The 25,377-nt window shown below is 48.1% G+C and overlaps 1 protein-coding gene across 2 annotated transcripts in view; it reads right to left on the bottom strand.

Moving 5' to 3' along the window:
• Nucleotides 1-25,377, bottom strand: part of GBA2 (glucosylceramidase beta 2) — a 166,040-nt gene that overhangs the window by 1,715 nt on the left and 138,948 nt on the right. For both annotated transcript variants that reach the window (XM_077281277.1, XM_077281278.1), the window contains exons 11-16: nt 23,092-23,276; nt 22,888-22,992; nt 21,625-21,732; nt 21,389-21,540; nt 16,210-16,316; nt 2,121-2,263 (exon numbers count right to left, since the gene is read on the bottom strand). In XM_077281277.1, the coding sequence (XP_077137392.1) occupies nt 2,121-2,263; nt 16,210-16,316; nt 21,389-21,540; nt 21,625-21,732; nt 22,888-22,992; nt 23,092-23,276 (800 nt within the window). The remainder of the gene's footprint in view (nt 1-2,120; nt 2,264-16,209; nt 16,317-21,388; nt 21,541-21,624; nt 21,733-22,887; nt 22,993-23,091; nt 23,277-25,377) is intronic.

The raw sequence follows: 25,377 nt of genomic DNA, 5'->3' as shown, positions 1-25,377 counted from the left end.
AGTACCCTGGGTCCCAGTACCTCCTCACCACTATCAGCACTGTAGAGTATCCCGGGTACCAGTACCTCCTCACCATTATCAGCAGTGTAGTGAGTATCCTGGGTCCCAGTACCTCCTCATCACTATCAGCAGTGTAGAGAGTATCCCGGGTACTAGTACCTCCTCACCATTATCAGCAGTGTAGAGAGTACCCTGGGTCCCAGAACCTCCTCACCATTATCAGCACTGTAGAGAGTGTCCCGGGTACTAGTATCTCCTCTCCATTATCAGCAGTGTAGAGTATCCCCGGTACCAGTACCTCCTCACCACTATCAGCACTGTAGAGAGCATCCCGGGTACTAGTACCTCCTCACCACTATCAGCAGTGTAGAGAGTATCCCAGGTACTAGTACCTCCTCACCATTATCAGCCCTGTAGAGAGTATCCCGGGTACTAGTACTTCCTCACCACTATCAGCACTCTAGAGAGTGTCCCGGGTACCAGTACCTCCTCACCACTATCAGCACTGTAGAGAGTATCCCGGGTACTAGTACCTCCTCACTATTATCAGCAATGAAGAGAGTATCCCGGGTACTAGTACCTCCTCACCACTATCAGCAGTGTAGAGAGTATCCCGGGTACTAGTACCTCCTCACCATTATCAGCACTGTAGAGAGAGTCCCGGGTACTAGTACCTGCTCACCATTATCAGCAGTGTAGAGTATCCCAGGTACCAGTACCTCCCACCACTATCAGCACTGTAGAGAGCATCCCGGGTACTAGTACCTCCTCACTATTATCAGCACTGAAGAGAGTATCCCGGGTACTAGTACCTCCTCACCACTATCAGCACTGTAGAGAGTATCCCGGGTACTAGTACCTTCTCACCACTATCAGCACTGTAGAGAGAGTCCCGGGTTCTAGTACCTCCTCACCATTATCAGCATTGTAGAGAGTATCCCGGGTACCAGTACCTCCTCACCACTATCAGCAGTGTAGAGAGTATCCTGGGTACCAGTACCTCCTCCCCATTATCAGCAGTGTAGAGAGTATCCTGGGTCCCAGTACCTCCTCACCACTATCAGCACTGTAGAGAGTATCCCGGGTACCAGTACCTCCTCACCTCACCACTATCAACAGTGTAGAGAGTATCCCGGGTACCAGTACCTCCTCCCCATTATCAGCAGTGTAGAAAGTATCCTGGGTCCCAGTACCTCCTCACCACTATCAGCACTGTAGAGAGTATCCCGGGTACCAGTACCTCCTCACCACTATCAGCAGTGTAGAGAGTATCCCGGGTACCAGTACCTCCTCCCCATTATCAGCAGTGTAGAGAGTATCTTGGGTCCCAGTACCTCCTCACCATTATCAGCACTGTAGAGAGTATCCTGGGTCCCAGTACCTCCTCACCACTATCAGCACTGTAGAGAGTATCCCGGGTACCAGTACCTCCTCACCACTATCAGCACTGTAGAGAGTACCCCGGGTACCAGTACCTCCTCACCACTATTAGCACTGCATACAATCAGTGTAGCCTTTTTAGAGTAACAGTCCCTGGTCACGTTGAAGTCACATTATGGATAGTATCTGGGTCATTCCATGGCAGCTTACGTTACAACACAATATAGTAAATTACGTTACAGAGATGATGGTAACTTACCCGACAATAAGTTTAATCCAATGGATGGTAACATATTGTAACATAAGTTTCCATCAGCTTAGTAACGTAAGTTACTATACTTTCTATATTTCTTGTAATAAAAACTGTTGCTTTTAACTTGAGAGGTTAAAATACATTTTTTAGAGTTGCTGGGACTCTGGTGTTTTAATACAATAAACTCGAACTTCTCCCTATTTACCAGAACAGAACATTTGGCAGACTCAGGATATGGACAATCGCCTCTCCTTTTTGTGTGACGTAAGTTACCAGTAATAACTCTGTATTTTGTATTTAATTTTATTGTTGAAAAATCAAACTGTGTTGAAATCTATAGAGAATAGTTTAATGTACAATCTACATTCACTCCTTTTTGTGCCTTCAAAGAACAGTCTGTAGCCAGTGTTTGGCTTGTGAATGTAACGCAAGTTATCATGGAATGGCCCCCCTACAGTATTATCTTCACCGCACACAGGACACTTACCGTTCCAGAGCAGCTTCTCGAATGCTTCTCTTCCTCTGGTGAGGATACTAGAGAACTTGCTGTGAGAATCTTCATCCCCCAGATCTCTGGCCATCTGACACATCATACACAGCGCGGCCAGCCAGAGCCCTCCGCAGTAAGAGCTGAGAGATACAGGCACCAGTAAGTACAGATAAACTAGAGCCCCCCACATCACTCACTGGTGGGCTGAGGCCACACGCACTCATATACACTGGGATTGCAGAATTAAGTGACTGGGAGGGAATTATCAAGGGCTGCTGATGCTGAATGGGAATCTGTGGACCAGCTGTGTTGGACTTAGAAAGGTTTCGCCTTCGATGTGCCATTTCACAAGGTTTCTGTGCAGGTTGTGGTGTAACTACTGGCTGCAGCTGCTGAATGTGAATCTGCACTGGCTCAGGTCTCCATTTCACAAGGTTTCTGTGCAGGTTGTGGTGTAACTACTGGCTGCAGCTGCTGAATGTGAATCTGCACTGGCTCAGGTCTCCATTTCACAAGGTTTTTGTGCAGGTTTCCACACTGAACTTTCCTATCTCAGCCTGTAGCAAAAACTTGGTATGCTTTTCAACTGACCCCTGCAATATCCCCAGTGTTATTTATGACCTTGTTCACTCTGCCTTGATTTTATGCATCTGGTCCACTCTTAATTGTCTGACCAAGAGGAGCACAGACAACTCCGCTCTGCTTCACACCTGAATGCACTTTTGTTGCACATATATTGCATAGCACAAGTCTGCCAAGACATCAGTCTGCCCCGTGCATCATATAAGTGTATCATAGAATTGTGATGCTCATAATTAATTCCAGAATTGTAACTGAAAGTAACTGGCCAGTCACTGTAAACAATGTTTCTGTTTTCACCCTCACCCCTATAATCCTTCACTTTAGAGAAATCAACCTAGAAGATGGATATAAAATATCCGTATTCGCGCTAAAAAAACCCTAATGATATATAAATGAATAAATGCCAAAAGGTGCCACCTAAGATGAGTTCATAACCAGAGATCACACCTCTCCATGAAAAGTGAAAGGAATGGCCCGATAATAAATAAAATATTCTGAATGACACCAGCAATCTTACCTAGAAAAAGCGTTCATAATCACGGGCAAGGTGCTTGATTGCAGGCTGAATTTTCCCACGATGGATAAGGTGCTTAGTAGAATAAGGTGCTTATCCTTATCCTACTAAGCACCTTATCCATCGTGGGAAAATTCAGCCTGCAATCAAGCACCTTGCCCGTGATTATGAACGCTTTTTCTAGGTAAGATTGCTGGTGTCATTCAGAATATTTTATTTATTATCGGGCCATTCCTTTCACTTTTCATGGAGAGGTGTGATCTCTGGTTATGAACTCATCTTAGGCGGCACCTTTTGGCATTTATTCATTTATATATCATTAGGGTTTTATTAGCGCGAATACGGATATTTTATATCCATCTTCTAGGTTGATTTCTCTTTACTACACAGTCAATGGTGGTGACTGTTTTATTCGCAGCAGGAATAGTAACCCTTTAATACTGGGCGCCACTCAGGTTGTTTTTAATCCTTCACTTTACACTAACCCCCTTAATCCCTTCACCTAGTAAGGAGCTGTTCATCTCTTCCTAAATCCTCCCCATCCATCTCACCTCCTCCTCAGAACTGTTCCTCTACATACCATGCTCGGTCTCCAAGCACAGACAGCCCCCTCATGCCCTCTCCTGCTCCCACCTGCTAACACTTTCTCTGCTCCTTCTCACTGCTGGTAATATCTCTCCAAATCCTGGTCCTCCTCACCACATCCCCACAGTCAGTTCTACCTCCCATCCACGCTCTATCACAAATTTTCGTAACCTCTCTAACCTTATACCCATTCGCCCAGCCCCCATTTCCCCTGTCCCACCAACAGGAGCTCTGTGGAACGCTCGCTCTGTCTGCAACAAGCTTTCTTACATCCATGATCTTTTTATTACTACCAAACTTTCCTTCCTCGCCATCACCGAAACCTGGCTCACCCCTTCTGACACAGCCTCTCCTGTTACACTCTCGTATGGTGGCTTCCTCCTTTCTCACACACCCCACCCCAGCAGCAAGCATGGTGGAGGAGTTGGTTTTCTCCTGTCAGATAACTGCTCCACCCAATTCCACTGCCACCCTCTGTTACCCTCCCTTCCTTTGAGGTGCACTCTGTGTGTATCTATTCCCTCATCAACCTCCAACTGGCTGTCATTTACCGCCCCCCAGGGCCAGCCACCACCTTCTTTGACCACTTTACCACCTGGCTACTTCATTTCCTTTCCGTGGACAACCTCACTATCATCATGGGCGACTTCAACATCCCCATTGACACTTCCCTCTCAGCTGCCACTAAACTTCTCTTACTTCCTCCTTCGGCCTCACTCAGTAGTCTTCTGCAGCCACTCACAAAGATGGTCACACACTGGACCTCATCTTCACCCATCTCTACTCCCTATCTAACCTCTGTAACTCACCTCTCCCTCTTTCTGACCACAACCTACTTACATTCTCTACCCTCTCCATTCCTTGTCCACAATCCCCACCCGATAAACTTGCACACCCTTGCAGACATCTTAAACACCTCGATCTACACTCACTCTCTGAATCTCTTCTCCCTCTTACAGACATAAGTGCCCTACACAATGCGGATGCCGCTGCCACTCTATATAACACTACAATAGCTGTAGCTCTGGAATCGGTCACCCCTCTCACACATATCAAAACTCACAAAATCAACAGACAGCCCTGGCACACCAGCCTGACCAAAGAACTAAGATGGGCTACCAGGGTTGCTGAGGGGAGATGGAAAAGATTCCACTCCAAGAGCACTTCATCGCATTCAAACAGTCCCTCACTACTTTCAAGGCCACACTCGCCACAGCTAAACAAACCTACTTCTTATCTCTCATATCCTCCCCGTCTCACAACCTTAAACAGTTATTCAACACCTTCAATTCTTTCCTCCGTCCCCCAGCACCCCCTCCCTCCCCACTCATCTCGGGCCGAAGACTGCCTAATTTTTCAAGCAGAAGATTGATTACATCAGAGACAGTTTTGGTCGACAACCCCCAGAGCCCTTCCTCCTAACTGCCCAGCCCTCATCCTCCAAAACAAACTTCTCCACCATTACAGAAGATTGACTCTCCACTCTACTCTCAAGATCACATCTCACCACCTGTGCACTTGACCCAATCCCATCCCATTTCATCTCAAATCTCACCACAGTCTTCATTCCAACCATAACCCATCTCTTCAGCCTATCACTTACAACTGGTGTTTTCCCCTCAAGCTTTAAACATGCCTCCATCACACCTATCCTCGAAAAGCCCTCTCTTGACCCATCCGCTGTATCTCGCTATCACCCCATATCACTTCTCCCCTATGCCACAAAACTACTGGAACAACATGTCCATCTTGAACTGTCCTCCCACCTCTCTTCCTGCTCCCTCTTTGACCGCTTACAATCTGGCTTCTGGCTACATTACTCCACTGAAACTGCCCTAACTAAAGTCACCAATGACCTATTAACTGCCAAAGCCAAGTGACACTACTCTGTCCTCCTCCTCCTCCTGGACCTGTCCTCTGCCTTTGCATAGTGGACCATTCCCTACTATTACAGACCCTCTAATCTCTTGGCATCACTGAATTGGCCCTATCTTGGATCGCATCATACCTAACAGACCGGACATTCAGTGTCTCCCACTCGCACACCACCTCCTCACCTCGCCCCTATCTGTCGGAGTCCCGTAAGGGTCAGTTCTAGGGCCTCTGCTTTTCTCCATCTATACCTTTGGTCTCGGACAACTCATAGAGTCCCATGACTTTCAGTGTCATCTCTATGCTGACGACACACAGATCTACATCTCTGGACCAGATATCACCACCCTACTAACCAGAATCCCACAATGTATGTCTGCCATTTCATCCTTCTTCTCCGCTAGATTTCTAAAACTTAATATGGACAAAACAGAATTCATCATCTTTCCCGCATCTCACTTGACTTCCCCCAACAGGTCTATCCATTAAAGTAAATGGCTGCCCACTCTCCCCAGTCCCACAAGCTCACTGCCTCGGGGTAATCTTTGACCCTGATATCTCCTTCAAACCACATATCCAAGCCCTTTCCACTTCCTGCTGACTCCAACTCAAAAATATTTCCCGACTTGGTACATTCCTCAACCAAGAATCTGCAAAACCCTAGTCCATGCCCCCATCATCTCCCGCCTTGACTACTGCAACCTCCTGCTCTGTGGCCTCCCCTCTAACATTCTCGCACCCCTTCAATCTATTCTAAGCTCTGCTGCCCGACTAATCCACCTGTCCCCTCCGCTATTCCACGGCCTCAATCCCTGCACTGGCTCCCCGTTACCCAGAGACCCCAGTTCAAAACCCTAACCATGGCAAAGCCATCCACAACCTGTCTCCTCCATACATCTGTGACCTTGTCTCCCGGTACCTACCAGCACACAATCTCCGATCCTTACAAGATCTCCTTCTCTACTCTCCTCTTCCCACAATCGCATACAAGATGTTTCCCGTGCATCCTCCATACTCTCACCTACCGTGGAAATCTTCAAAAAGAACCTGAAGACCTACCTTTTCCGACAAGCCTACAACCTGCAGTAACCACCGATCCACCAAACCGCTGCACGACCAGCTCTACCCTCGCCTACTGTATCCTCACCCATCCCTTGTACATTGTGAGCCCTCGCGGGCAGGGTCCTCTCTCCTACTGTACCAGTCTTGACTTGCATTGATTAAAGGGAACCTGTCACCCCTAAAATCGAAGGTGAGCTAAGCCCACCGGCATCAGGAGCTTATCTACAGCATTCTGTAATGCTGTAGATAAGCCCCCGATGTATCCTGAAAGATGAGAAAGAGGTTAGATTATTCTCACCCAGGGGTGGTCCCGGTTCTGTTCCGATGGGCATCGCGGTCCGGTCCGGGGCCTCCCATCTTCTTACCATGACGTCCTCTTCTTGTCTTCAGGCTGCGGCTCCGGCGTACTTTGCCCTGTTGAGGGCAGAGCAAAGTACTGGAGTGCGCAGGCGCCGGGCCTCTCTGACCTTTCCCGGCGCCTGCGCACTACAATACGTTGCTCTGCCCTCAAAAGGGCAGACAAAGTACGCCTGCGCCGGAGCGTGAAGACAAGAAGAGGACGTCATCGTAAGAAGATGGGAGGCCCCGGACCGGCTGTTGATAAGCCCCTGATGCCGGTGGGCTTAGCTCACCTTCGATTTTGGGGGCGACAGGTTCCCGTTAAGTTTATTGTACTTGTTTTTTTATTATGTATACCCCTCCTCACATGTAAAGCGCCATGGAATAAATGGCGCTATAATAATAAATAATGATAATAACTACTGGCTGCAGCTGCTGAATATAAATCTGCACTGGCTCAGGTCTCCATTTCACAAGGTTTTGTCTGTGTAATAACTACTAACACAATTTACAACACATTTTTTCCTGTGTGTGGTGCAGTTAATTGGGGAGTTAATTGTTCTCTGGTGATTATCCACTTTCCCAAAAATACCTTCAAAATCATAATCATTACATAAATGTAAAACGAGAAACCCTCCCTGTTCCAGCACTGACCCTCTGCTCTTACTCTGGTCTTTAGATTTTGGCTGCATGAGCGACACCACGATTTCTGAACACACCACCGCTGCAGCCAATCACTGAGCTCAGCATGTAGATTGCACACGCCGCTAAGCATAGCGATTGGCTGCAGAGATGATATGTGCTGCAGACATAACATCATCGCTGCAGAGAAATAAACAGAGATTGGAGAGCTAGCCCTGGAACTGGAGAGGTTGACTACTGGGTTTGTTGTAGTACAGATGTGGAATTATCTCAGCATTACTTGTGAAGATGGAAAACTCCTTTAAATTGAACCAGAAGACTCAGTCTGAGCTTCCTGATCTAAGCAAAGAGGGAGTTAAAAAAAGCAGGAGCTGAGAGCAGGAGTTCAAGAGCTGCAAGTACTTTACAGGACACTAAAAAGTACTGGAAAGTTTTGTTTGATTGGATAATGGAAAGCAACATTACTGGTTTCCTTGTGTGCACAGTCTGCCATATGTCCACAAAAGAGTGAATACAGTTGATGAGAGCATGTTGTCCACACGGAAGCTCAGATCACAGATCTGGAGGAGAAAAATGCAACCGGGAGAAGCGACCATGTGAGACGCATTCTGTTCACCCAACATGCATGTAGTGTGGTAAACATGGAGGCTGGACAAGAGGGTAAGGAAGGGCAGTAAAGTGGCTGGGTCGATGTACAGAGGGATAGTGAAAAGATGTCTAAGAAGACGAACTGTTTCCTGTTTCTGTACTACCAAGTACAATTTCCAAAATGTGAGATGATGCAAGGGGGTGTCTCCGAAAAATGGCAACCCTAGTGGATACTGGCCTCACAGCCAGAGATCAGACAGGCTAGTAGGTGGGGGAGGGTAATGTAGGAAAGGTTTGATAGTTGTTGTAGGACAGTCTATAATCAGGAAGATGAATAGAATAATGTGTCACAAAGACCCCCTTAACTGAATGGTCTGCGGTCCGCCTGGTGCCAGGGTTCGATCTGTGGTAGGACAGGCTGATAAATCACCGCGGGGTAGGCTTGTGACGATCCAGCAGCCAATGACAATATAGGTGGCAGGTCCAAGATCCCTTGGAACAATTTTACAGAATTTGGCTTCAGAGGCAGGACCTCTTGGGTAATATCCTCGGAAATGCTGCGTGTGCAATGCACCTCGCAGGAGAATCTGCGGGAGCTGCAGAAGTTAAGTCCATGGCTTAAGGGATTTTTCCATGAACAAAGTATATTTCAAACAACAGATCTTCGAATAAAAATAATTTCCACAATTGGAGGTGTTGAAAAAAGTTCCTGTCCTGAGATAAAGTTATAAACGTGCCCCTTCTGAGAGAACGTACTCCATATCGTCTCTGTGTATTATCATTCTTGTCCCATGACTCTTGTTTCACGGTGATCAAACAACTCTTGGTAGATAAGTTTCACATTTCTGTTCACGCCCTAAATTCCTATTAGAAGACTAAGGCGATTTAAGCTGGGGGTTTACATCTTTAGACGGGAAGTTTTCTTAATTTGTGACCGTATAAAAGACTTTGCCTGTACATTAATAAATAAGAAATCAGCCTTTGTACACCGTGGTAAGGTTCTGATTTCCTGAGCTCTCGTCACTATACCTTACTATTTGGAGTTCAAAACGCAAGGGAAGAAACTTAATTTAATTTACAGGAATCTGGCGCCCCAACAGGGACCAGAAATGCATTGAACCAGAGCGATCTCTAGTGAGGAAGGACTCTCCAGCAACAGGGAGCCTAAAGCCGCAGGACAAAGTAAAAATCACATCACTTATGGGCAGGACGGTGACTCATTGGTTAGCACTGTTGCCTTGCAGTGCTGAAGTCCTGGGTTCAAATCCAACCATGGACAACATCTGCAAGGAGTTTGTATGTAACATAAATTTGTTGGATTTGTCTGAAAAAGGAAACGCTCTTTCTCCAAAATTGTAATTTTTCTCGCATGGTGAGCTTCTGGCTCAGATACAGGATGGGATTGCTCTTCTCCATTTACTTCCTGAGACAGCATGGCTCCCAACCCGACTTCTGAGACATCCGTATGGACCACGACCTCCTTGCTGAAGTCTGGTGCGACCAGAACCGAATGTTTACACAGAGCCCACTTCAGATCCTGGAACGCCATCTCTTTGTCATCAGTCCATTTAATTATTGTCGACTTGGTGCCTTTAGGAAGATCTGTCAATGGTGCAGCAATTACCGCAAAACTTGGGATGGACTGCAGTTAATACTCCACAATTACAAGAAATGCCCTCACTTGCTTCTTGGAAAGCGGATGCGGCCACTTCTGAATCACCTCAATCTTGTTTATCTGTGGCCTAATTTCACCCCTCCCGACGGCATAGCCTAGGTACTTGGCCTCTTCCCTTCCTATGGTACACTTTTTCGGATTTATGGTGAACTCCTGTGTATGCCATGGCAACTTGGAGAACAGGTCACGGTTCCGCTGCAAAAGCTCCTGACACTGTTGCCTCTGGACTGGCGTCAGAGTCATCGTCCATGGTGACATCGTCCATGGTGACTTTGGGACTGGCTCCCAGGCAAGAGGTTTCTCGCCAGGGCTTGAGCAAGTTCACATAATAGGCTTGGTGCAGCTTCCTTCGACCTGCCTGGTGTACTTTGTAATTCACCTCACCCAGGTTTTTCCACCACCTTGTATGGGCCTTGCCACTTGGCCAGGAACTTGACCTCTACCATGGGGATAAGCACTAACACGCAGTTCCCGGGTTTGAACTGCCTCAACCTTACTGATCAGTAATACACCCTGCCTGTGCCTGGAGAAGATGCTCCTTCACGATAGGCATCACTTTCGACATCCCTTTCGACATCCTCTCCTGCTGCTGGGCGACATGCTCTATGATGCTTTGGTGTGGCGTGACCTCAGCTTCTCAGGTTTCCTTGGCAATGTCCAGGAGCCCTTGCGGGTGTCGACCATATAGATGCTCGAACGGCGAGATACCAGTAGAGCCTTGAGGAACCTCTCTGGTAAAGAGCAGAAATGGAAGCAGATAGTTCCAGTCTCAACCCTCCTTCTCAATGACCATTTTGAGCATGGCCTTTAAGGTTTTGTTGAAGTCCTCTACTGGGCCTTCAGTCTGCAGATGGTAAACTGAGGTTCACAGCTGGGCAATCTGGAGGACCCTACACAGCTCTTTCATTACTTTGCACAAAATGTTTTTCAAAATCTCCTTCGGCAGGCTTGTCCTTGCAAAAATATGGACACGTTCCAGGGCGATACTCTTGGCCGAATAGTTCCTTAGAGGTACTGCCTCAGGGTACCGGGTCGCATAGTCCATGACTACCAGGATATATTGGTGTCCTCGTGCAGACTTAACTAGGGGACCTACTAGGTCCATGGCAATTCTCTCAAATGGGATCTCTATTACGGTTAAGGGGACAGGAGACTTCGGAAGTGAGTAGAGGGAGCAGTTCATGGGAGACCAGAAGCCCACTCCAAAAGTCCAGGTGCAGGTGACAACACATACATCTGGAATGCGGTAAGACGAGAAATGCAGAAAATGACCCCGGGTGATGATGTAGAGGCATTTCTGACTGTTTTTGAGTGGGGCAGGACCTACAATATTTCAGGATCTCTGGTAAAATTCCAGCCAATAGAACCTCTGCAATATCCTCTCCTGCATTTTCTCTACCCCCAAAAGATGCGAATGGGCCATATAAAAAACTCTCCGCCGGTAGGTTCCTGGAACCAACAGCTGCTCCACTATCTCACCTCTCAGTGTGGTCACCCGATACAATAATTCGCCATTGACCGCAAAGTGCCTGGTACCTGGTGTCAGCTCCCGGCTCTTGAGCAACACCATTGATCACAGACACATTTTCAAAGGCCCCCTTTAGGGTAAGATCGCGCCTTTGAGCAGTCCCAAAATTTTCCCAAGAAACACCCAGCTCAGAGACCTCGGCGTCACTGTTTCGTCCTCCTCACCAGCTAGGACACACAAAGGGAACTCCTTCACCTCCGACTGTGATGAGAATTCCCCTTTTCCCCACAAATCCCAGAACAGGCTGGAGTCCCACCCGATTATCACAGGGTGCAGCAAGTCTCTGACTACCCCGACCTCATGGGACTCCATACCACGGCTTGTTTTTACCAACACTCTGGCAATAGGGCATCCTTGACGTCTCGGTGGATAGAGCGGACGCCCACATGTTTTCCTGGGATAAACTGGTGGGGAAGTGTGGCCCTTTTCAGGGTCACGAAACATGCGGAGTCCAAGAGTCCTGAAACCAGTACTCCGTTTATGGTCACAGGACAAGACTGCGGCCCCTCTCCAGGCTGATAGTCCACACTGCAGGCTGGGTAGGTATAATACGAGCAGTGTCTGCATAGGCTACAATTCATCTGCTCGGAAGACATAAGACAATGGACCGCTGTCTCCAGGACCGAGACACCGCCAGCATATCAGGTCTTTACCAGCAGGCTTTGGTAGTCCCTCAGCGGCTCCTGGGGCCCTAGGACTCCCCCAGTGGTGGCTCTGTTACTCCTCTTTTGGGAACCCCAGTATGGAGATGTACCACCCCCTGGCTTCCTTGGGGACTTCTCGACCACCTGGTACCTTTCTACGAGGCCCATCAGGTCATCCGCATTCCAGGGGTCTCCCTGGGCAACCCAGGTCTGAACCGGCCTGGGGAGGGATTGAATAAACCTGTCCATGACCACCAGCTCGACCATTTGGGCTGGAGTGGAGAACTACGACTGCAATCATTTCTGGATCAAATGCAACAAGTCAAACATTTGTGAGCGGGGAGGTTTGCCACCATAATACGCCCAGTGATGAACCCTTTGGGCTCTGACAGAAATGGTCACCCCTGGGAGTGCCAATATCTCCGTTTTTAACTTGGCATATTTCCGGGCATCTTGTAAGGCCAGGTCATGAGAAAGTGATAATATGGACAGTCGACCTTAGGAGCGGGTTCTTTACAGTAAGAGAGTGATAATATGGACAGTTGACCTTAGGAGCGGGTTCTTTACAGCAAGAGAGTGATAATATGGACAGTCGACATTAGGAGCGGGTTCTTTACAGTAAGAGAGTGATAATATGGACAGTTGAGTTGACCTTAGGAGCGGGTTCTTTACAGCAAGAGAGTGATAATATGGACAGTCGACATTAGGAGCGGGTTCTTTACAGTAAGAGAGTGATAATATGGACAGTCGACATTAGGAGCTGGTTCTTTACATTAAGAGAGTGATAATATGGACAGTCGACCTTAGGAGCGGGTTCTTCACCGTAAGAGAGTGATGATATGGACAGTCGACCTTAGGAGCGGGTTCTTTACAGTTAGAGACTGATAATATGAACAGTCGACCTTAGGAGTGGGTTCTTTACAGTAACAGAGTGATAATATGGACAGCTGACCTTAGGAGCGGGTTCTTTACAGTAAGAGAGTGATAATATGGACAGTCGACATTAGGAGCGGGTTCTTTACAGTAAGAGAGTGATAATATGGACAGTTGACCTTAGGAGCGGGTTCTTTACAGCAAGAGAGTGATAATATGGACAGTCGACATTAGGAGCGGGTTCTTTACAGTAAGAGAGTGATAATATGGACAGTTGACCTTAGGAGCGGGTTCTTTACAGCAAGAGAGTGATAATATGGACAGTCGACATTAGGAGCGGGTTCTTTACAGTATCAGTAGTGATAATATGAACAGTCGACCTTAGGAGCGGGTTCTTTACAGTAAGAGTGATAATATGGACAGCTGACCTTAGGAGTGGGTTCTTTACAGTAAGAGTGATAATATGAACAGTCGACCTTAGGGGCGGGTTCTTTACAGTAAGAGACTGATAATATGGACAGTCACTTAGGACCTGGTTCTTTACCGTAAGAGAGTGATGATATGGACAGTTGACCTTAGCAGCCGGGTTCTTTACAGTAAGAGAGTAATAATATGGACAGTCAACCTTAGGAGCGGGTTCTTTACAGTAAGAGAGTAATAATATGGACAGTCAACCTTAGGAGCGGGTTCTTTACAGTAAGAGAGTGATAATATGGACAGTCGACCTTAGGAGCGGGTTCTTTACAGTAAGAGAGTGATAAAATGGACAGTTGACCTTAGGAGCGGGTTCTTTACAGCAAGAGAGTGATAATATGGACAGTCGACATTAGGAGCAGATTCTTTACAGTAAGAGAGTGATAATATAAACAGTCGACCTTAGGGGCGGGTTCTTTACAGTAAGAGAGTGATAATATAAACAGTCGACCTTAGGAGCGGGTTCTTTACAGTAAGAGAGTGATAATATAAACAGTCGACCTTAGGGGCGGGTTCTTTACAGTAAGAGACTGATAATATGGACAGTCACTTAGGAGCTGGTTCTTTACCGTAAGAGAGTGATGATATGGACAGTTGACCTTAGGAGCGGGATCTTTACAGTAAGAGAGTGATAATATGGACAGTCACTTAGGAGCGGGATCTTTACAGTAAGAGAGTGATAATATGGACAGTCACTTAGGAGCGGGTTCTTTACAGTAAGAGAGTGATAAAATGGACAGTCGACCTTAGGAGCGGGTTCTTTACAGTAACAGTAGTAATAATATGGACAGTCGACCTTAGGAGCGGGTTCTTTACCGTAAGAGAGTGATGATATGGACAGTCGACCTTAGGAGCGGGTTCTTTACAGTAAGAGAGTGATAATATGGACAGTCACTTAGGAGCTGGTTCTTTACATTAAGAGAGTGATAATATGGACAGTCGACCTTAGGAGCGGGTTCTTCACCGTAAGAGAGTGATGATATGGACAGTCGACCTTAGGAGCGGGTTCTTTACAGTAAGAGACTGATAATATGAACAGTCGACCTTAGGAGTGGGTTCTTTACAGTAACAGAATGATAATATGGACAGCTGACCTTAGGAGCGGGTTCTTTACAGTAAGAGAGTGATAATATGGACAGTCGACCTTAGGAGTGGGTTCTTTACAGTAAGAGAGTGATAATATGGACAGTCGACCTTAGGAGCGGGTTCTTTACAGTAAGAGAGTGATAATATGGACAGTCGACCTTAGGAGCGGGTTCTTTACAGTAAGAGAGTGATAATATGGACAGTCACTTAGGAGCTGGTTCTTTACCGTAAGAGAGTGATGATATGGACAGTCGACCTTAGGAGCGGGTTCTTTACAGTAAGAGAGTGATAATATGGACAGTCGACCTTAGGAGCGGGTACTTTACAGTAAGAGAGTGATAATATGGACAGTCGACCTTAGGAGCGGGTTCTTTACAGTAAGAGAGTGATAATATGGACAGTCACTTAGGAGCTGGTTCTTTACCGTAAGAGTAGTGATTATATTATATTCAGGAGCAAGTAAGAGTGTGAATTGTCCAAACTTTTTTTTTTAGAGGCAAACAACAGATTCTTTTGTAGATTTATAAAATTCTTGTTACAAATAATGATCCAGTCAATAGACATCCAGGATGAGGGACAAAACGTGTTCTTTAGAGCAGATTGATTTATGTGTACTCTACCTAGCCCTTTTCCCTTCATCATCTCCTGGAACGAATGAGATGGAAATATAATTTTTGTCAACCATACTAACTGTGTAACAGCCCACATACCATTATATTAACCCCTTAATGACCGCCAATACATCTTATTACTGACCTGAGATATGCAGGTGTCAGCTGTGCACTACAGCTGACAACTTGCTGCGTCAGCCACGATCAGTGTTGACACCGACCATATCCGTTTAAGCCCTTAGATGCTGCTGTCAATAATGATTATATTATATAAATGGTCCCCATCGGCACCCTGAAATCATGATTGTGAGGTCCTGGTGATTGCCATGGCAATTCGCGACCAAATAGCGGCCTTAGGTTCTCCGGGCTTCAGTGGCCTGTTCAGAAGTTACCGACATTTAGGGGGTAAAAATACACTTTTTCATTTCTGTCAGGCCACTTTACATTAATTCCTGGAAATCACCTGAAGGGTTAACAAACTACCTGACTGCAGTTTTCAGTATGTCAGGGGGCGCTGCTTTTTAAATGGTGACACTTTTGGGGGTTTCCAATATATAGGACCCCTAAAGTCACTTCAAACCTGGATAGTTCTCTAAAAAAACATAAGTTTTATAAATTTCCGTGAAAAAATGAAAAATTGCTGCCACATTTTTAAACCTCCTAAAATGTTAACAAAATAAAATCACATTTTACAAATGGCGCTGATGTAAAGCCGACCTGAGGGGAATGTTATTTATTAAGGCTTTTCTGTGGTGTGATGATTCAAAGTTTGACAATTGCATTTTTTTTTACATTTTTGTCAAATTTCTAATAATTTTTAATCTGCCACAAAAAAAACATCTCAAAATCACTGGGATTTGTTGACGCGTTCCAGTTATTAACACATAAAGTGACATGGATCAGATTTTAAAAAATGGGGCCCGGTCACTAAGGGGTTAAGATAATCTCCAGACAACATAGAAAGCAAAACAATCTCAGCAGGTTAGCACAAGCCATGAAGCTGCTCCTCACCTCGGCCCCGTCATCATCCAGCCATCATATGTCTGATCAGGGAACCCCGAGTTTTCAATCAGCCCGTCACCATCCAGGTCAAACCTCAACGCCGTGTCCATGACGGCCTGGGGGAAAGAGCACAACGATGTCCCCTCCCGTCACTCCCTGTCATACAAGTAGGCGGAGCTCTGGGTCACGTGATGTGTAGAGGGCAGACCAGTCACATGTCATACAAGTAGGCGGAGCTCTGGGTCATGTGATATGTACAGGGCAGACCGGTCACATGTCATACAGGTAGGCGGAGCTCTGGGTCATGTGATATGTACAGGGCAGACCGGTCACATGTCATACAGGTAGGCGGAGCTCTGGGTCATGTGATGTGTACAGGGCAGACTGGTCACATGTCATACAAGTAGGCGGAGCTCTGGGTCATGTGATGTGTACAGGGCAGACCGGTCACATGTCATACAGGTAGGCGGAGCTCTGGGTCATGTGATGTGTACAGGGCAGACTGGTCACATGTCATCCAGGTAGGAGGAGCTCTGGGTCATGTGATGTGTACAGGGCAGACGGGTCACATGTCATACAAGTAGGCGGAGCTCTGGGTCATGTGATGTGTACAGGGCAGACCGGTCACATGTCATACAGGTAGGCGGAGCTCTGGGTCATGTGATGTGTACAGGGCAGACTGGTCACATGTCATACAAGTAGGCGGAGCTCTGGGTCATGTGATGTGTACAGGGCAGACCGGTCACATGTCATACAGGTAGGCGGAGCTCTGGGTCATGTGATGTGTACAGGGCAGACCGGTCACATGTCATCCAGGTAGGAGGAGCTCTGGGTCATGTGATGTGTACAGGGCAGACCGGTCACATGTCATACAGGTAGGAGGAGCTCTGGGTCATGTGATGTGTACAGGGCAGACCGGTCACATGTCATACAGGTAGGCGGAGCTCTGGGTCATGTGATGTGTACAGGGCAGACCGGTCACATGTCATACAGGTAGGAGGAGCTCTGGGTCATGTGATGTGTACAAGGCAGACCGGTCACATGTCATCCAGGTAGGAGGAGCTCTGGGTCATGTGATGTGTACAGGGCAGACCGGTCACATGTCATCCAGGTAGGAGGAGCTCTGGGTCATGTGATGTGTACAGGGCAGACCGGTCACATGTCATACAGGTAGGCGGAGCTCTGGGTCATGTGATGTGTACAGGGCAGACTGGTCACATGTCATACAAGTAGGCGGAGCTCTGGGTCATGTGATGTGTACAGGGCAGACCGGTCACATGTCATACAGGTAGGCGGAGCTCTGGGTCATGTGATGTGTACAGGGCAGACCGGTCACATGTCATCCAGGTAGGAGGAGCTCTGGGTCATGTGATGTGTACAGGGCAGACCGGTCACATGTCATACAGGTAGGAGGAGCTCTGGGTCATGTGATGTGTACAGGGCAGACCGGTCACATGTCATACAGGTAGGCGGAGCTCTGGGTCATGTGATGTGTACAGGGCAGACCGGTCACATGTCATACAGGTAGGAGGAGCTCTGGGTCATGTGATGTGTACAAGGCAGACCGGTCACATGTCATCCAGGTAGGAGGAGCTCTGGGTCATGTGATGTGTACAGGGCAGACCGGTCACATGTCATCCAGGTAGGAGGAGCTCTGGGTCATGTGATGTGTACAGGGCAGACCGGTCACATGTCATACAGGTAGGCGGAGCTCTGGGTCATGTGATGTGTACAGGGCAGACCGGTCACATGTCATACAGGTAGGAGGAGCTCTGGGTCATGTGATGTGTACAGGGCAGACCGGTCACATGTCATACAGGTAGGAGGAGCTCTGGGTCATGTGATGTGTACAGGGCAGATCGGCCACATGTCATCCAGGTAGGAGGACCTTTGGGTCATGTGATGTGTACAGGGCAGACTGGTCACATGTCATACAGGTAGGAGGACCTTTGGGTCATGTGATGTGTACAGGGCAGACCGGTCACATGTCATCCAGGTAGGAGGAGCTCTGGGTCATGTGATGTGTACAGGGCAGACTGGTCACATGTCATCCAGGTAGGAGGAGCTCTGGGTCATGTGATGTGTACAGGGCAGACTGGTTACATGTCATACAGGTAGGCGGAGCTCTGGGTCATGTGATGTGTACAGGGCAGACGGGTCACATGTCATCCAGGTAGGAGGAGCTCTGGGTCATGTGATGTGTACAGGGCAGACCGGTCACATGTCATCCAGGTAGGAGGACCTTTGGGTCATGTGATGTGTACAGGGCAGACCGGTCACGTCATCCAGGTAGGAGGAGCTCTGGGTCATGTGATGTGTACAGGGCAGACTGGTCACATGTCATACAGGTAGGAGGACCTTTGGGTCATGAGATGTGTACAGGGCAGACCAGTCACATGTCATCCAGGTAGGAGGAGCTCTGGGTCATGTGATGTGTACAGGGCAGACCAGTCACATGTCATCCAGGTAGGAGGACCTTTGGGTCATGTGATGTGTACAGGGCAGACTGGTCACATGTCATCCAGGTAGGAGGAGCTCTGGGTCATGTGATGTGTACAGGGCAGACCGGTCACATGTCATACAGGTAGGAGGAGCTCTGGGTCATGTGATGTGTACAGGGCAGACTGGTTACATGTCATACAGGTAGGCGGAGCTCTGGGTCATGTGATGTGTACAGGGCAGACAGGTCACATGTCATACAAGTAGGCGGAGCTCTGGGTCATGTGATGTGTACAGGGCAGACTGGTCACATGTCATCCAGGTAGGAGGAGCTCTGGGTCATGTGATGTGTACAGGGCAGACCGGTCACATGTCATCCAGGTAGGAGGAGCTCTGGGTCATGTGATGTGTACAGGGCAGACGGGTCACATGTCATCCAGGTAGGAGGAGCTCTGGGTCATGTGATGTGTACAGGGCAGACCGGTCACATGTCATCCAGGTAGGAGGAGCTCTGGGTCATGTGATGTGTACAGGGCAGACTGGTCACATGTCATACAGGTAGGCGGAGCTCTGGGTCATGTGATGTGTACAGGGCAGACTGGTCACATGTCATACAGGTAGGCGGAGCTCTGGGTCATGTGATGTGTACAGGGCAGACCGGTCACATGTCATCCAGGTAGGAGGAGCTCTGGGTCATGTGATGTGTACAGGGCAGACGGGTCACATGTCATCCAGGTAGGAGGAGCTCTGGGTCATGTGATGTGTACAGGTGCAGACCGGTCACATGTCATACAGGTAGGAGGAGCTCTGGGTCATGTGATGTGTACAGGGCAGACTGGTCACAAGTCATACAGGTAGGAGGAGCTCTGGGTCATGTGATGTGTACAGGGCAGACCGGTCACATGTCATACAGGTAGGAGGAGCTCTGGGTCATGTGATGTGTACAGGGCAGACCGGTCACATGTCATCCAGGTAGGAGGAGCTCTGGGTCATGTGATGTGTACAGGGCAGACCGGTCACATGTCATCCAGGTAGGAGGAGCTCTGGGTCATGTGCTGTGTACAGGGCAGACCGGTCACATGTCATCCAGGTAGGAGGAGCTCTGGGTCATGTGATGTACACAGGGCAGACCGGTCACATGTCATACAAGTAGGCGGAGCTCTGGGTCATGTGATGTACACAGGGCAGACTGGTCACATGTCATCCAGGTAGGAGGAGCTCTGGGTCATGTGATGTGTACAGGGCAGACCGGTCACATGTCATACAGGTAGGAGGAGCTCTGGGTCATGTGATGTACACAGGGTAGACCGGTCACATGTCATCCAGGTAGGAGGAGCTCTGGGTCATGTGATGTGTACAGGGCAGACCGATCACATGTCATACAGGTAGGAGGAGCTCTGGGTCACGTGATGTGTACAGGGCAGACCGGTCACATGTCATCCAGGTAGGAGGACCTTTGGGTCATGTGAGGTGTACAGGGCAGACCGGTCACATGTCATACAGGTAGGAGCTCTGGGTCACATGATGTGTATAGGGCAGACCGGTCACATGTCATCCAGGTAGGAGGACCTTTGGGTCATGTGAGGTGTACAGGGCAGACCGGTCACATGTCATCCAGGTAGGAGGACCTTTGGGTCATGTGAGGTGTACAGGGCTGACCGGTCACATGTCATCCAGGTAGGAGGAGCTCTGGGTCATGTGATGTGTACAGGGCAGACCGGTCACATGTCATCCAGGTAGGAGGAGCTCTGGGTCATGTGATGTGTACAGGGCAGACTGGTCACATGTCATACAGGTAGGAGGAGCTCTGGGTCATGTGATGTGTACAGGGCAGACCGGTCACATGTCATCCAGGTAGGAGGAGCTCTGGGTCATGTGATGTGTACAGGGCAGACTGGTCACATGTCATACAAGTAGGCGGAGCTCTGGGTCATGTGATGTGTACAGGGCAGACCGGTCACATGTCATCCAGGTAGGAGGAGCTCTGGGTCATGTGATGTGTACAGGGCAGACCGGTCACATGTCATCCAGGTAGGAGGAGCTCTGGGTCATGTGATGTGTACAGGGCAGACCGGTCACATGTCATCCAGGTAGGAGGAGCTCTGGGTCATGTGATGTGTACAGGGCAGACTGGTCACATGTCATACAAGTAGGCGGAGCTCTGGGTCATGTGATGTGTACAGGGCAGACCGGTCACATGTCATCCAGGTAGGAGGAGCTCTGGGTCATGTGATGTGTACAGGGCAGACCAGTCACATGTCATACAGGTAGGCGGAGCTCTGGGTCACATGATGTGTACAGGGCAGACCAGTCACATGTCACCCAGGTAGGAGGAGCTCTGGGTCATGTGATGTGTACAGGGCAGACCAGTCACATGTATTAGATCGGAGTTCTGGGTCATGTGATATTTATCTGATAGGCTGATTGGTCACGTCTTAGGTAGGTGAAGATCTGGGTTATGTGATATTTATCTGAGAGGTTGATCACTCATATGTCTTAGGTAGGAGGAGCTATAGGTCATGTGATATTTATCTCAGGCTGGTCGGTCACACGTCTTAGGTAGGAGGAGCTTTGGGTAATGTGACGTTAATTCGGCAGACCAGTAACATGTCTTAGGTGGGACTCTGGGTCCTATGATATTTATCAATCACGCACATGTTCTAGGTAGGTGGGGCTCAGGATCATGTGATAGTTTTCTGGCAGGTTGGTCAGATGTTTTAGGTGGAGATATGGGTCATGTAATGCTTACCTGGCAGATCGGCCACATGTCTTGCAGGTACGTGGAGCTCTTGGTCATGTAGTAGTCTCTATAGACTTGCAGCACAAACTTGAGGTTCAAGTCTTTCCAGTCAGCAGTGTCATGGATGAGGTAGGCATTGAGTTTCTGCCATGGCTCATCCTCTGAGAGATAGTAATAGGAAATATGCATATTAAGGAACAAAAAGAGAAATGACAGGAATGGACAGACCCTCAGAGAAGGCATACCTGGGTCTCCAATGTCATGGGGGACCACATTCCTACTCTTCACCGGAGCCAATGAGCCACTCATCAGATACTTCCTCCTCTCTGGATCCTCATGAATAACGGCGGCCGCTAATAGATAGAGGGAGAACAAACCCTCTGATCAGTCACTCCGGTCTACTGATTATCAACCAGACTTACAGCCAAACACCAGTTGTCAATCAGATCCCTTGGTATTGTGAGAATGGCAAAACTCGGGTCATGTAGAAACTAACCAGGAGAAGCAGTCGATACAATGAGAGATCATTGTAACAGACATACACCCACTGTCTCTTGAAAAAACACTGATCTGGATGCTCTTGTAAGTGAGCAGTCAGATCATGGAGTAGAAGTGTTGGAAGCAGGAAAAATGGGAAAGTATAATGTTACAAGAGACAGACAAGAGCCAAATTATAAACTCTGGACAACTTAGGAACATCTCATTTTAAATGCTGTTTTGTAGACGACTACAACTTGACCAGTCTTGTGAGGTGTTCCCGGTGGTCGGCGAATCTTGTGAGCTGCTCCCCGTATTGGGTGCGTCTTGTGAAGGGCTTCCGCTATTGGGTGGGTCTTGTGAGGTGTTTCTGGTATTGGGTGGGCCTTGTGTGGTGCTCCCAGTATTGGGCGCCTCTTGTGAGGTGCTCCTGATATTGGGTGGGTCTTGTGAGCTGCTCTCGGTATTGGGTGGGTCTTGTGAGGTGCTTCTGGTATTGGGTGGGCCTTGTGTGGTGCTCCCGGTATTGGGCGTCTCTTGTGACCTTCAGATGGTCTTGAGCATCGGTTAGAGTATAGGGTGGGTCAACCGTGGTGTTTATGGTATATTTCCAGTATTCAACACTGTGTGTTATGCGGCAGGTCCCTTTTACCGTGTGCTGTATTTGGTGGCGCTTGTGAGGTTTTCCTTGCAAGGTGACGTGTTCTTTTCAGCCAGTTTTGTGGGGCGTTTCAGGTACTTGGCCGGTCTTGTGAAATATTCTTTGCATTTGGCGGGTCTTGTGGGGTGTTTACGGTAATTGGTGTTTTTTCTGAGGTGCTCCCAGTATATTGTAGGTTTCTCGGGTTGTTTCTCGTATATCGTAACTACTATATGTTTAGCGTATATGTCACGTCTTGGGTGGCATTTTCGCTATACAGCATTTCATTTATGGTAGTAGCAGGTCTCTTATAGCGTGTCCGGTACACAATGGGGCTCATGGAGTGTTTCCTGTGCATGGATGGGTCACTTTAAGACACAATTATACTCACCCATGTCATACTGAAGACTGATCTCCAGCTGGGGCCATAGCATGATGAGAGCAAAGGAGGCATAAAAATGAACATCATATGTGTTGTACATGCGATACTCCTGTCCTGAGGAAACAAAGGAAAATCACAGGAATCAACCTGTAGAGGAACATAGAGGTGCAGGGAGATGTATAGTGAATACAGGGGGTATAAGAAGGGTCCCACCTTCCAAGTAGGCAAAACGGCCATATTCATGAAGCACACTTTTCATGCCCGCCATCTGCTGTTGTCCAGCCTTGATAAGCTCGTCATTATCGTCATCCGCTAAAACTTCCACCCAGACGGTGCCGCCATCAGCCACGAAATACAGCTCATTGAACAGGGCCGACTTATACCAAGGCGGTAGGAGCCTGAGGGCAGAGATAAGGAAGCGCAAGTTATTAGAGTGTATCTGGCCTGGGACAACTCAAAGTCCTATGGCTTCCACTACCACTTTTATGCTGATGACACTCAGATCTACCTCTCTGGCCCAGATGTCACCGCTCTGCTGTCCAGAATCCAAGAGTGTCTATCAGCTATATCCTCCTTCTTCTCCTCTCGCTTCCTCAAGCTCAATGTGGACAAATCTGAACTAATTATCTTTCTTCCATCTTGCACACCTTCCCTACCTGATCTATCTATCTGTCACAATAAATGAAATCATGCTTTCCCCTGTCCCAGAAGTCCGCTGCCTCGGAGTAACCCTTGACTCTGCCCTGTCCTTCAAACAGCACATCCAAGCTCTTTCCACCTCCTGTCGCCTCCAGCTCAAAAATATTATTATTTATTTATATAGCACCATTAATTCCATGGTGCTGTACAAGAAAAAGGGGCTAGCGGACTTACATTCTACGGGAAAAATATCTCCAGAATCCGTCCTTTTCTCAACCCTCACTCTACCAAAATGCTTGTGCATGCCCTAATTATCTCCCGCCTCGACTACTGCAACATCCTCCTCTGTGGCGTCCCTGCTAACACCCTTGCACCTCTCCAGTCCATCCTTTACTCTGCTGCCCGACTAAATCTATCTTCTCGTTACAGTCCTGCTTCTCCTCTTTGCAAATCCCTTCACTGGCTCCCAATTTCCGGCGTATCCAGTTAAAACGACTAACACTGACCTACAAAGCTATCCATAATCTTTCTCCTCCGTATATTTCCAAACTAATCTCTCAATATCTTCCCTCACGTAATCTCCAGTCCTCCCATAACCTCCTTCTCTCCTCCACACTTATTCGCTCCTCACCTAATCGCCTCCAAGACTTCTCCCAAATATCCCCCATCGTCTGGAATTCTGTGCCCCAACACGTCCGGTTATCCACCACATTTGGACCCTTTAAACGGAACCTGAAAACCCACCTCTTCAAAAAAGCCTACAACCTGTAATGACCACGCTGCCACCTAAACACCATCGGAGCTACTGAAATCCCCGACATCCTGTCTCCTTCCCCATAATCCTGTAAAATGTAAGCCCACAAGGGAAGGGTCCTCTCCCCTCTGTACCAGGCTCTCATTTTTAATTTACTGTAAGTGATATCTGTATTTTGATGTAACCCCTTCTCATGTACAGCACCATGGAATCAATGGTGCTATATAAATAATAATCTGCTATAACTGTAGAAAGACATGGGCCACACAGTGATCTGATGAAGCCAGGCAATGTAGGACTGCCGTATGGCCACACATCCAGGAGTCGCAGTGATCTAATGAAGCCAATGTAGGACTGTCGTATGGCCACACATCCAGGAGTCGCACAGTGATATGATGAAGCCAGGCAATGTAGGACTGCCGTATGGCCACACATCCAGGAGTCGCACAGTGATATGATGAAGCCAGGCAATGTAGGACTGCCGTATGGCCACACATCCAGGAATCGCACAGTGATCTGATGAAACCAGGCAATGTAGGACTGTCGTATAGACACACATCCAGGAATCGCACAGTGATCTGATGAAGCCAGGCAATGTAGGACTGCCATATGGCCACACATCCAGGAGTCGGATAGTGATCTGATGAAGCCAGGCAATGTAGGACTGTCGTATAGCCACACATCCAGGAATCGCACAGTGAACTGATGAAGCCAGGCAATGTAGGACTGCCGTATGGCAACACATCCAGGAGTCGCACAGTGATCTGATGAAGCCAGGCAATGCAGGACTGCCGTATGGCAACACATCCAGGAGTCGCACAGTGATCTGATGAAGCCAATGTAGGACTGTCGTATGGCCACACATCCAGGAGTCGGATAGTGATCTGATGAAGCCAGGCAATGTAGGACTGTCGTATAGCCACACATCCAGGAATCGCACAGTGAACTGATGAAGCCAGGCAATGTAGGACTGCCGTATGGCAACACATCCAGGAGTCGCACAGTGATCTGATGAAGCCAGGCAATGCAGGACTGCCGTATGGCAACACATCCAGGAGTCGCACAGTGATCTGATGAAGCCAATGTAGGACTGTCGTATGGCCACA

This window comes from Ranitomeya variabilis, chromosome 1, assembly GCF_051348905.1.
Source record: "Ranitomeya variabilis isolate aRanVar5 chromosome 1, aRanVar5.hap1, whole genome shotgun sequence".
In the NCBI taxonomy this organism is placed as follows: Eukaryota; Metazoa; Chordata; class Amphibia; order Anura; family Dendrobatidae; genus Ranitomeya; species Ranitomeya variabilis.
Note: the sequence above shows the minus strand (reverse complement) of the source record. Positions and strands in the feature narration are given on the sequence as shown.